The sequence below is a fragment of the Xenopus laevis genome, chromosome 8L (genome assembly GCF_017654675.1).
Source record: "Xenopus laevis strain J_2021 chromosome 8L, Xenopus_laevis_v10.1, whole genome shotgun sequence".
In the NCBI taxonomy this organism is placed as follows: domain Eukaryota; kingdom Metazoa; phylum Chordata; class Amphibia; order Anura; family Pipidae; genus Xenopus; species Xenopus laevis.
Window position 1 is genome coordinate 73,155,300 of NC_054385.1, and position 13,843 is coordinate 73,169,142.

Below are 13,843 nucleotides of genomic sequence, written 5' to 3' on the forward strand. Positions count from 1 at the left end.
GCCCTACTAGCTGTGCCTGGATTGGCTCGCTTTATCATGTGAGAAATTTTGGATCCACACTGCTATTTGCTATCTTTACGGTCGGCAAAATGTTTCCGTAGTTCCGTAGCGTACCAACATGGCGCCTTGGTTGTTGTCTGGAAAATGTAGCACAAAGGCATGGCAACGCACCGATGTGTTCTAGATCCATGCAATGTTCAGCGTTAATGGTTAAATCATTGTTGTACAAGTTTAATGTAGGCATAAAAACTGACGTTTATGAATTCTAAAGATTGGCTCAGCAATATGGCGCTTAAGGCTAAAGAGGCCGTCAAATGGGTGTACCAAGATGGGATGTTTTAAGAATAGCTCCATCACGTGACTAGTGGTAAAATGGCGGCAGTTACGGATGGTAAGCGGCTCTTTTTAATTTGCAGATACACGCATGGGTTTAGAGGAAAGTATTGTAACTACCTGCGTCAGATTATTGCTGCCAGCAGCAGGCAAGGACATATACGCATTCTCGCTAGACAGGGTTTTTCGTGAACTCTGTTGAGAAATTATTGGGGCTTTAATCATATAACCGTGAAAAGAACAGTGGATGTTCTAAACTGCTTTTGTGATCTGTAGTCATGTCAATAATTAACCACTCTTTAGCAGACAATTAATTGAAGCTTCTGATACTCTCCACACGTCGCTTCCCATTGACATTAGTTGGAAAGTGACGTGTCTAGTTTCTAGGATGGAGTTTAGGATGTTGCCAATAGACCAATAAGATGCTAGATACAATTGGGAGATGGACCAGTCAGAGGATATAGGCTGATATGATTAGATCCTAGTGGGTACAGCAAGGGTATCCCTGCAGCCAATATACTCGCATTAATCTTAATACAGGTGAGAGCATGAATGTAACCCGCATATGTGTGAAGAGGTTGGATCGTATTGTGAATAGAGCTCAGTCAGTGATCAAACTACTATTGTACCATAAACATTATCCTAATCCCAAACCTTATGTCCCAAAAAAATATATACATAATGTTCACACTTTATGTATAGCTTGAACCCGGAATCCCTAACACAGGAAGGCAGAAATTCTAATCACTGCACCATCATGTTGCTTAGAGAGAGCCAACATGGAGGCTAATTAAGACAAGGACACACAAAGCATGGCCTGAGCGGAGAAAGCAGACATTTGTAGGCTGATCTCTGTTTTGTATAGCAGCACTCAGGCCAAAGCTGTGAATGATAATGCAGCTGCAAGAATCTGCTGATACCAGAATATCCACTTCTCATTAAAATAGGAGGAGAAAAGCATTGTATGTGCTTTGTGTTAGGTTGTGGTTTTGCGTACCAGATGATACTTCTGGAAGCCTGCATGCTATGTTTATGCAGGAGTGGCTGTCAGAATTTACTTGAAAAAATATTTGCCCTTGAAACCTGAGACACAGGCTGTAGATGTGGAGAGAGAGAGTGGTGTTTGTATACATTTTGAGTACATTATCTGTCTCTTTTTTTTAATTATGTTTTTTATTTATTAGGGGGGGACAGGGGGGAGAGTTGTAGGGGGCCCTGAAGGTAAGGGGGGCACGGCCATGCCCCACTTTCTTGGTGAGCCAGGCCCCCCTGCTTTCTGAGAGCTGCTGACTTTGGGAAGGCACAAGAGGAGCACAAGGGGAGGTATCTTCTGTCCATTACTTCCCCTTATTGGTCACTGAGTTTAAGTCCCGGTTGAGCTGCTCAGGGATTGGATAGCTGAGGTTTGAACTTCTCCTCCAGCTCATCCAATCACCATGCAGCGTTACCAGGACTTGAAATTCTGTGACCAATAAGGGAAGAAAATGCTGTCACTGGAAGAAAATGCAGCCACCTGTGCTCCCCTCCTCCCTTCTGTAGTTGGCAGCTCAATGGCAGCAGGTGGGCCACACTAATGAAGTAAGTGTAACATGGTAGGGCCCCCCTAAAGGTAAACCTTTGTGGTCCCTGTGTGGTGGGGTCATGGGCACCAGATTTTTTTTAAACTTTCGGGGGGGAACGTTTTTTTACATGGACATTTAAGGGGGGCCCTGGCCACCATATTTCTTATAACGTGGCCCTGGCCACCAATTTTTTTTTCCCATGTGGGGTCCTAGCCACCAATATTTTTTAATGGGGGGGCCCTGACCACAAATGCTTTTTTTAATGGGGGGGCCCTGACCACCAATATTTTTTTTATTAACATGTTGGAACCATAGCCACATTTTTTAGTGTGTGGTGGGGGGTGGACCTGTGGGGTGTGGAGGGTGCAGCCCAGGAAAATTTTTCGTATGGGGCCATGCAATTTCTGATGGCGGCCCTGATCAGTATGCAGGTTATGCTTGAGAATTTACTTGCACCAAGCCATGTAAGTCCTAAACATACAAAATTGACAATAAATAATGGGTAAAGTCACCTTGTACCCACATTCCTCGATGTGAAATGTATACATTTTGAGTACATTATCAGTCTCTCTTTTTAATTATGTTTTTTATTTATTCGTTTTGTCATTAAAAAAAATGTATATAGACGGCAAAATGCTGATTTTACACAAATGATATATAGGTGTATACTGCTTCAGTAACTTAATATCAGTACGCTGGTTATGCTTGAGAATTTACTTGCACCAAGCCACCTAATTCCTAAACATACTAAATTGACAATAAATAAAGTCACCTTGTACCCCATTCCACAATGTGAAGTTTGATTGCACCTTGTGAAACTTTGTAACATTGTGAAATTTTATTGCATTTGGATAACTATTTCCACAATTTTGCTTGTTTTTGTTTCCCATTTTGTTTTCCTTTTGTTGTCTATTCTGTTCTGACTATTATTTGTGAAAAAATAATAAAACAACGAAATAAAGAGTTAGAAAAAAAGAATTCACTTGCAGTAGTTAATGAATAACACTCAGCTAACTTGTTTTTTTTCCCCTTTGAACATATTCATAGCCATAGTTACCCCCAGTTTTAACCCATTTTTTTTTTTTTTTTTTTGTAACTTAAGTTTTTATTGGTTTACAAAAGTCACATTAAACATTGCAACATTCCATTACTGCAGGTTAGAGTATACATTGGGTGTAGATAAAGTTACAGACTAGCAAGTAAATGAAACCAGATGAGAGATTCAATATACAGCAACTATTGTCAGAGTGATTAGGTGTGCTATAAGTTGAAATAGAACTAACACCGTATTTCTGGAGCAGATTGCTCTAGTGCAGTGAATCTCCTTAACTAATTAAAGATGTATAACGGTACATTAAGACCCTCATGTCTGGCTAGTAAGTGGGGGGTGGATTCCTTGTCACCCGTTGGCAACTAAACCTCTCAGTTCCCATATGTCCCAAATATTAGTGTACTGATCCATATTGTTGGAGAGCATTGCAATACCCGCTTCGAAGGTTCTGTTTGCATTTATTCTATTAACTATTTCAGTCAAAGTCGGTGGCGTAGAAGCTCCACAATTCCTCCAACATAGGGGCAAATGCTGTGGGAACAATTTGTATAATCTGTCGGGAGTATAGTACCAACAGGTCAAAATCTTGTAGAGGTGTTCCTTCTGTCTCACACAAGTGACCATACGTTTTGCATTGTCCCATATCAAGGGCCAGTCAGTTTTAACCCATTTAACCCACTTGTCTCACTTTGCCTTTTCCATTTTTTCCGAAATTATTCTCTACAAGCAGTACTATTATGTTTTCTGAAAAATGTTAACCACTAGAGTAAACCTGAGCAACAGTTCTTAAAGGACAATGCTATCTTAAATTATTGGGGATGCTAGATTGTTATGCACCCCTGGTAATTATAATCTATACTCCAGACTGGCACTTTGCTTTTTTTTTAGAAAAATGCTCTGATCCAGGATTCTGCAGAGTGCACCACTGCCGTTTTACCTGTTCCCAAAAATCACTGAAGAATTTGTAGACTGTTTGCCCAGAGAGATAGAGAGAAATTGGCCTAACAAAATGGCACTGTCATTGATTTTAGCTTTTTGTTCCCTTTTAATAGGTGGAATTCACCCAGATTGTCATGTGTATTACTCGATTTGTTCATTCATATTGGCCCAATACTTGATCTACTTAGCTTTTATTACATACAGTACGTTTAAACATCACATTGGGTGGTTTCTAGCCAAGGTCAAGCACTGAATGAAAATAGTTTATTATCAACACAAGTAAAATCAATGCCATTTTCTAAATTTATATTTATAAAGCACTAATGTATAATTCGTTTTTTTACACTTTTCATCCTTCTTGTAATAAACTGAGTTGGTTTAAATAAGGTTATGAGTTAAGTATAAACAAACACCTCCCTTTTTATTGACCTGATTAAAGGGAGTATGCTGCCCCTTTAAAGCCAGCCACAAGTACGTTTTTAAAGTTAAAGGACCAGTAACATCAAAAAATGATGATGAATGAAAAAAGTAATAAATATATAATACAGTGTTGCCCTTTACTGGTAAAACTGCTGTGTTTGCTTCAGAAACACAATTATTGTTTATATAAATAAGCTGCTGTGTAGCAATGGTGGCAGCTATTCAAAGAAGAAAAGGCTCAAGTTACACAGCAGATAAGCTCTGTAGAACATAATGTTATCTGTTATCCACTATTTAACCTGTGCCATACAGCCTTTTTTCAATTTCCGCCATTGCTATTCAGCAGCTTGTTTTTATGAACTATAGTCGTGTTTCTGAAGCAAACCGACAGTTTTACCAGTGCAGGGCAACACTACATGATGTTTTCATTATTTTAAAACACTTTCAGTTTTTGGTGTTACTGTTCCTTTTAGAGATTTTGCTTAGTTGACTGTATTTGAAAGCAGTTTGGCCATTTATATTGTTAATCAGAATGTTTTTTATAAGTTTTTATTTGCGTATTTGTGTACCTGACCCTATTAATTAATTGTTGTACTGTTTAGAGGCAGACCTGGAGACCTCATTACTGAGCTTTGAGAAACTGGATCGAGCATCACCAGACTTGTGGCCTGAGCAGCGTAAGTGATTTCTACCTAGCTCCTTATATAAATCAGAACTAGAGGTAATTTAGAGTGTTGAAGTGGTGATGATTTTTGTGCTTTCATGTAGGAAGGAAAGGCATTTTTTGGAGCACTTCATCTTATGCCCAGCTATGCTACCATTCACATGGGCTGTGAGAAAGGCATTAAGTACTATTATATCTACCTCAATTAAACAAACACAAATTGAATATTTACTGTCACTGTTTGAGCCCCTTGATATAGGGTCCAATAACGTATAGTACAAAAAATAATATGCAAGGTGGCCAGTAACGGAACTAGGTGGGGGCGGGCCGTGAAGCCGGCCCACCCCCACCCTCGTCCATGTGAATTTTCTCTCGCACTGCAGCCAACTCCAGCCGGCTGCAGCGCACGCGATCTGCGGGGGGGGTGCGGGCCCTGGCCCAGTTGCACCCCCTGTTTCCCCGGTAGTTACGCCCCTGAAGGTGGCTCAATTCAAGCATTTATTTGTGCAAAATGATCACAGCAAACATCAAAATCATTGTATCAGATATACAAAGTGGCTGACATGAGTTTGCTGACAGAGGGAGGACACTGCCTTTTGGTATGTTTTAATATAATTTGATACAATGATTTTAATGCTGTGATCATTTTGCACAAATAAACGCTTGAATTGAGCCTCCTTGCATACTATTGTTTGTACTGTACGTTATTGGACCCTATATCAAGGGGCTCAAACAGTGACAGTATGTTTTGATATAATCTGATATTATGGTTTGATGTTGTTTGCTGTGATTATTTTGCACTTATAAATGCTTGAATTGAGCCACCTTGCATACTATTTATTTTTTGTACTATTATATCTACTTGCATGGCTGGAAGAATTTCAAGACAATATCTTGACTTGTGCACTGGCAATACAACCAGTACAGTTTCTTCCTGGACATACAAGTACAATTTCCATAAGAAACACCTGTGTCTCAAGGATTTCAGTCTCCCACACACAGTTTAATTCTAGTTGAATATACATCTTCACTTGCAGCCCTTTTTTTACACTGTCTAATTCCCATCTTTAACAGGATTGTAGCACCCAATATCCTAATTTTATATTAGAGGTTGCAATTCCTCGTGACATGTATGTTCCATTAACCAAATGACAGGCTGCACAAACACATTGACAGCTGATAAACATTGCGGGAGAATAAACCCTATGTTTCATAGGCATTATGTTAAACTTGAACTATCTTTGTTTTTCTTTAATTTTTTTCCAACTATGTACTGTAACTTAATTCTGTGGATGACTGTTTTTCTCCTCACTTTTTATAGTCCCAGGAGTTGCAGAGTTCGCTGCTTCTTTGAAAAGTGTATGTATAACTTATCTCCTCTCTTAGCTTATATATATATATATATAATATATCTTGATATGTATGAGATATTAAAAGTAAATGTTACTTACTTAAATATGTATTTCGCTTCCACTTTCCATTTTTTAAAACTTTCGTTGTGTAATTTAATTTGTGATTTCTGTTACCAATTTTTTCGGACACTTTTTTTTAATTTTTTTACTAATGTTTCTGCTTGTCTAAAAAACAAATTATTTTTATGGCACCACAATGTACAGGATTTTGTACAAATTTAAATACAAGGCATTAATTGCTGCACTGATAATTTGTTTAGTCCTTACATGTTTATATTGGAGAATTATCTACATATAATCAATGTCCAAAATGTTAGGGCTGTCTGTCCATTCTTTGAAATAGACATTATGAATGAAAGCTATCATCTTTAGGTCAAACAGATTTGTTAAAGGAGAAGGAAAGCTCTAAGACAGTTTATTGGCAACAGATTAGCCACAATAGTGCAAGCTAGAACACTATATTTATTCTGCAGAATGCTTTACCATACCTGAGTAAACAGCTCTAGACACTGTCTCTATTTGTTTAGGATAGAAGCTGCCATATAAGCTTGGTGTGACATCACTTCCTGTCTGAGTCTCTCCCTGCTCACTTACAGCTCTGAGCTCAGATTACAGCAAGGATGGGAGGAGGGAGGGGCAGAGGAGCAAACTGAGCATGATCAAGCCCTGCCCTGGAGGTTATGCTGAAAACAGGAAGTCTGATACAGAAGCCCATGTGTACACAATAAAAGGAAAGAAATGCTGTGTTTCTTTTGACAGAGGACTCAGAGCAGCATTACTTTGAGGGTTTACTGGTGTATTTATATAGACCTTTCTGATAAAGCTTACTTAATTTTAGCCTTTCCTTTTCCTTTAAATCAATTTTTGTTGCAGGTGAAAAAAGAGTCAAGTTAAAGAATAATTGTAATGTTCCAAAGCAAGGATTTTGTACGTTAGAGAGAAAAAGGTCAGAGTGTATTTGAACACAGTGAGTACATGTGCTAGACAAGCTGGTTTGGTGTCATAGGAACTGCAAGTGCTTCAGGCTCAGAAGTTTTCCCTGTACACTTGAAAAGGACCAAACACACAGAGATGTAACTAGAGGGTGGCGGGCCCTGGCGCGGGATGTGCAGACGGGCCCCGCCCCCCTCCGTACGGCCGGAAATGGCCGCATTTACCTTAGAAGAGAATGGCGTGCGAGCTGCCGGAGGGGGCCCTGAGGGGGTGCGGGCCCTGGCCCAATCGCACCCCCTGCTCCCCCGGTAGTTACGCCACTGCAAACACACAAAGGAGAAGAATATTGTCTAGTTATATGAGATCCCAGTACAGATCTGGCACTAAAACATTTCTAAAAACCACATAGCTAACTTGCATCATGACACAAACTGATAACAGTAACAGTGACATTACAGGTTTCCACTTATTTTAGCAAACTGCAAGAAAGTGGAAGGAGGCATTTCCGAGTGACTTCCACATATAGTGTGTTTTACATCAATGTTAGACTACTATTGGAAACTATACATCTGATCTGCTCACTTCACTTCTATTTATAGTTAAGAGCCGTTATTGAAGACAAAGTCTGGTAGTTATTTTGTTAGCTGTGTTTGATAATAGATAACTAAATTGTTATAAAAATGAAAAATATTTCAGTAAAGATAATGATCAAAAAATAACAACATAACTTGTTTGAAAGAAAAGTGCCCAGGGATGCCAATATATTCACATCCAAAAAGCCATCAGAAGAGAGCAATGTTGAACACAAAGTGCAGTATTAGTAAATACAGTACATATACTGTATGATTTAAAGAAGGTGTATGTAAAGCATCAGTAGCATAGAAAATGAGATTTCAGAGTATCCTTTCAGCACAAATGTAATATTTCTAATGATATTTCTATCATTCTATGTTTGTTTACTAGCCAATCAAAAGCACGCCTCGTAAATGGATGGCAGAACTTGAGAATGATGACATAGACATGTTGAAAGGTAAGGATAGAAAACTACTACTTCTTTCACTTTGCAATGATGTTAATTGCTCTCTATATATCGAAAGGCTCATTACAGATCAGTTGCACTCAGAGATCATTGAGGGGGCCACATCTCTGGTGCAGAAATGCAATTCTGCTCTCTGACCTAAAGGGCAGCATACTCCCTTTTCAACATGAATACAGTGAATAGGGTTTATGCAAAACAAACATTTTTTGCCTAATGTTTTAATCACTAAAAATCAGTTTTTTGTGTTATTGTTTTAACTAAAAGTGTATATGGAAATTATAGCTACTCCATGTAAAGTTCTTGCCAGATAATTCGATTGCCAGAGCACAAATAATCCCCTTGCACAAGAACATGGAGTAGATTCAGTTTCCATGTTTGCCCTGTTTAGCTCAGGAAATAACAAAAGCCATAGTATGCTCAGCACAATCCCATTCTTTGAACTCATGCTGAAATGGGATTATACTGCCCATATGGGACTTTAGTGTTCAAATTTATCAGGGCAGCTTTTTGTCTTCCCTGATAAAGTGTTGCCTGAGAGAAGGTTTTCAGTTTGCTTAGTGGCAGAAACGCACCTGTGTATAGGGCTTTTGATTAAAGCATTTTTTGCAGATACGTTATAGACCATTATTCTGCAAAAGAACAATACCAATGTTAATTTGCTACAGGTAAGACATTAAAATTTAGGAGCTTCTCTAATATATAGTAGTGATGAAGCTTCGTAAATTAGCTTCAACCCTCCCTCTTCCTCTCTTTCCAAACTGGCCAGTAGAGGCTGAATGAGCTGCCCCTGGTAGTTTTAAAAGCTGAATTTCTGGTTTTTAACTGGAAATTCAACTCTGTGTAACTAATCTCCCCCCCCCCCCACATGTAAATTGGAGGTAAATTCAGGAGGGTGCCTCAGGCAGCAGATGTCCGTGAGTTTGAAAGAAAAATGCACTATATAATTTACTTGCTTGTATCACCTTAAAGCAGTGGTTCATCTAAAAATTCCTTTTTAGTATGTAGACAATGGTATTCTAAGCAGGCAAAGTAAATCAACTGTAGATCTTTATTCAAACATAAATAGGATACATAACAGCCATACATGTTTTGTTTTAATCATTGGCTGTCGTGGGAGGTAGTTTAAGGTTTGCAGACAACGGTAACTATATGGTAAATAAGAAAAAAATAGCTAAACCAAAAATATTGCTATATAAAATATCCACTTAGCTCGCTGCCAGATACTTGCTGATGAATCCGGCAGCAGAGCTAAGTAGCTCACAGACATGTCATCTGTGCATGCGCAATCACAGGAGAAGGATGCGGGCTGAGGTATGGTTAGGGCCAGGCCCGGACTGGCAATCTGTGGGTTCTGGCAAATGCGAGGGGCTTTTATATAATCATGTGTGCATGATTTTCGTACCTTGCTGGTACAAAATGTGTAGGGCTTATGGGGATGAATTTATACTTTTAATTATGACCAATAAAGACTTAACCTTACTGCTGTAACATTAAAGAAAAAAATTATTTTGATTAATTGTTTGTATGTTATAAATGCACTTATCCTAAGTAGGGGTGAACCCTAGCCTTTTGGCAGAATCTGGCTGAATCTAAGTGCCTGACCAAAATTAATATATGACTTTGAACCCTTAAAATGCCAAGAATTTAAATTACATGATTATGAAAATTGCTGTTTTCCTTTCCCCTTTGGTTAACACTAATTTGGATATGCAAATTTGGATTTGGTTCTGAATCCATCAAAGATAATTCCATATTCAGCTGAATACTGAAAAAGTAGATTAGAACTTTCCTAATTCTAAGCAACTTTTTAGTTGGTCTTATTAACCTTACTCTTCTTGCGCTTTTAACCAGAAAGCTGAAAACGCTCTCTGGTTGTTTGAGGTCACTGGCCCTTGGTAACCTGAAAAACAATTTTTGTTATTTGTATTCTTCACTTCTCTTTTTTGAGGCCCATTGCTATTCATTTTACTTTTTGATTTCAAAACTGCTACCTGATTGCAGGTAAAATAACAGAGAGCTGCTGAGCAAACTCTAATGTAAATAATTAAAAAACAGAAAAAAATTAAACATGCAGACCATTGTATTTTTTTTATATCATTTATTAAATCATAGTTAAAATGTGTTTAAGGTAACAGCCCCCTTTACCTTTTACTGTACCGTATATGTTTTTTCCTTTTGAGTTCTTTCTGTGTAGCCCACACTGCGCTGCTCCCCACTACTTGCTTAGATCATCTATTACCTTTATTAAAAGGGTTGTTAAAGGGTCTGTTCACCTTCCAAACACTTTTTCCAGTTCCGTTGTTTTCAAATTGTTCACCAGAAATAAAAACTTTTTCCAATTACTTACCATTATTTATTTTTTTTCAGTTTTTTCAAAATCTAAGTATAAAGTTTAATGTCCCGGTCTCTGGTGTTTGTGTCTGTTAGTTCAGTAACATTTAGTTGATACATTTCTCAGCAGCATCTCTGGAGTATTAGCAACTATTGTATCAATTCTAACAGCTGCCTGTAATGAAACCCAGAGATTCTGCTCAGCAGGGACAAAGATAAGAAATGAATCAACTAAATGTATCAATTTAAACAGTTTACAGGGTCGGCGACCCCCCCCCCTTTCCAGAGCTGCTTTAGAAGGTGACAAATAACACTTTACACTTGAATATTAGACGCACAGTCACACATGGAAAATAGAAAGTAATTAGAAAATGTTTTTACTTCTGGTGAACGATCTGAAAACGACTAGTTGTTTGAAGGTGAACAATCCCTTTAACCTTCCAGCACTTCTAATGCCATTTTGAAGCAGCTCTGGGAGGGAAGTCACAGACTGTAACTGTACTACATTGATAAATTAGTTTATACGTTTCTTATCTTTGGCCCTGCTGAGCTGATTCCCAGAGTTTCGTTAGGGGCAGCTGTTATTATCGATACAAAACTTGCTTATACGTCCACAGATGATGTATCAACTATTGTAGCAAATTGTAAGAGTTCAGAATCTGAACCTGGCTCACTGAGCTGCAAGACAGAAATATTAAACTTTTCACTTCAGTTTTGGAAAAACAGACAAAAACAAAACATGGAAAAAAATTGAAAATATTTATTTCTGGTGAACAATCTGAAAACAACTGAACTGAAACAAAGTCTGGAAGGGGAACAACCCCTTTAATTCTGCTTATCTTTAGATTTTTCAGTTATAAGTTGTTGTTTGTCCCCTTTGTTCTATGTCTCCAATATATGTTTGTTTTTGTGCAGAGTTGGGAAGCCTTACCACAGCCAACTTGATGGAGAAGGTGCGGGGCTTGCAGAACCTTGCCTATCAGTTGGGACTGGATGAATGTGAGTATCCCAAATATCTGTGTTATGTTAAACTATTATAATGCCAACACGCAAATATTTAAATATAAGCAGTATTTTGGTAAAAAGCAGGCTTTTGGTATTCAACACCTCAGATGTTTTACATTGTTTCTGGAGTTCTGCTTGTCCAAATAACATGGCAAAAGACAAAGTTACAGTGCACATTAATATCAACTACTTTTAGTAGCTGATTAAGTCTTTTCTCAGTGAAACTTTGATTATACAGATATAACAGATCCAACTGAATCATCTGTTGTGTGCCAGATGCCTCAGTAACCCTTGCATGCAATACATTCAATGTACCCTATGTACAGGCAAGTATTATAACAGAAAAAACATTTTGTTTTATAGCTGTTGTTTCAACATGTGGTATAAATATATTTATATAAAAAAAAAACAGCCCGTGGCTTCTCAGCAGGTGTATTCTGTTTGTACTGGTGACTGTGTCAAGTGCATGTATTAAATAAGATTTTTTTTTAAAAAAGTGTCAAACCATATAATCTATTTTTTTCATTTTGGCCAAATTGAATTGAGAGTGGCTCTAGGAAGGAGCAAAAGCGTTGACAGTGGCATGATATAATAAATGAGAAATGGAAAGTAATCAAAGCTCTGAATTACGGAATGCCCATCTCCCATAGTCTCCATTTTATACAAATAATCACATTTTTAAAAATTATTTCCTCTCTGTAATAATAAAACAGTAGCTTGTACTTGATCCCAAATAAGATATAATTAATCCTTATTTGAAGCAAAACCAGCCTATTGGCTTTATTTAATGTTTACCGGATTTTCTAGTAGACGTAAGGTATGAAGATCCAAATTATGTACGGATCCTTTATCCGGAAATCCCCAGGTCCCGAGCATTCTGGATAACAGGTCCCATACCTGTATTTCTATTGCACCTTGTAAAGTGTTCCTGCTCCTCTAGTTTGTACAGACTGCAGTTTTTAACTTGTCCTCATAGGGGCAGCAAGTGTGTATGTTGTATATGTTGCTAAATTTTGGCTGCTATACAGCTTTGTTAGTTTAAGGCTTGGATTCTACAATTTTTAGGATGAGTTTTAATAAAAAAAATAAATACAATGTCTAGATAGATAGATATATATATATATATATATATATATAGATAGATAGATAGATAGATATACATATATAAATTTATATTCAATATTCAGAAGGTGACAATATGATCTGGTTCACTTTGATTTTCCGCTTAATATACCAGTAGGGTTCATTTGGTGAGATTGCAAGAGTGCCACCACCCATCCTTTACACACTCTTAATAAAGTAGATTATCATCAAGTTATTCCTTTCATGTGCTGTCACCACTTCCCATAGTATGAGTCTCAAAGATACCAGTCAACTAGAAAACGCAATGCATTATCTTGAGAAAGGACTGTGAAGCCAGCCACCCTTCACAGTTGTTGCATTTTACTTATTAATCTTTCCATTGTTTTGGGGAAGGATAATTTTCAAGAAACTTTGATTTAAGGGTTTCTAAACAATTCTATCACTTAATTTTCTATGTACATTATTGTGTCTTCTATAATAGGTAACTGATGTGAACAATATAAAGTTTAATATGTATATATAATATATATAAATTAGGAATTAAGATTGAATAGCTTTAGTAAATACTCCTAGAACAGTCCTTTTTTATGTTTTTTGAATGGAAATAAGTGTTGAAATGCAGTCCACTTGCACACACCTGACCTTCCACAGTGACCCACTGTTGTCTTCAAAATATCCACTTTCACAGGACATCCAGGCAACCCTTTTATATATTGCTGAAGGCAGAATGAGGCAGTCCGGTTGGCATTTTGTATTTATGGCACGCTTACCTGCTAATACCATCACTGTGAAGTTCTGGCCAGGAATATTTTTATAGCTCAGCACATCATGGGCTCTGTAGAAAGACACTAAATCCTGCTTTGGAGTTCTACGTTTTTATGAAAGCCTGACATTTATATCTTCTTCGTATAGGGTACTAAATACACTATAATAAACCTCAAGGATTCTGTGCTCTGAAATAGATCCAACAATAGGAAAACACAGGTTCTTTGGTCTTTTTTAGCAGATGAAATGAAACGTAAATGGAATTCAGAAATATAATATATCTGCACTGATCTCTTCTACCTTTCA

At 37.6% G+C, this 13,843-nt stretch overlaps 1 protein-coding gene across 3 annotated transcripts in view; it reads left to right on the forward strand.

Moving 5' to 3' along the window:
* Positions 1-75: 75 nt before the first annotated feature.
* The window catches only part of lin52.L (lin-52 DREAM MuvB core complex component L homeolog), a 32,829-nt gene continuing 19,061 nt past the window's right edge, over positions 76-13,843 (forward strand). The window contains exons 1-6 of one of the 3 annotated variants that reach the window (XM_018230326.2): positions 77-391; positions 4,908-4,982; positions 6,291-6,328; positions 8,278-8,344; positions 11,600-11,683; positions 13,461-13,838. In XM_018230326.2, the coding sequence (XP_018085815.1) occupies positions 373-391; positions 4,908-4,982; positions 6,291-6,328; positions 8,278-8,344; positions 11,600-11,683; positions 13,461-13,462 (285 nt within the window). In that variant the 5' untranslated portion in view covers positions 77-372 and the 3' untranslated portion in view covers positions 13,463-13,838. Of the gene's footprint in view, positions 392-4,907; positions 4,983-6,290; positions 6,329-8,277; positions 8,345-11,599; positions 11,684-13,460; positions 13,839-13,843 lie in introns of those variants that run through there. The other 2 variants (XM_018230327.2, XM_018230325.2) reach the window with 2 other exon arrangements.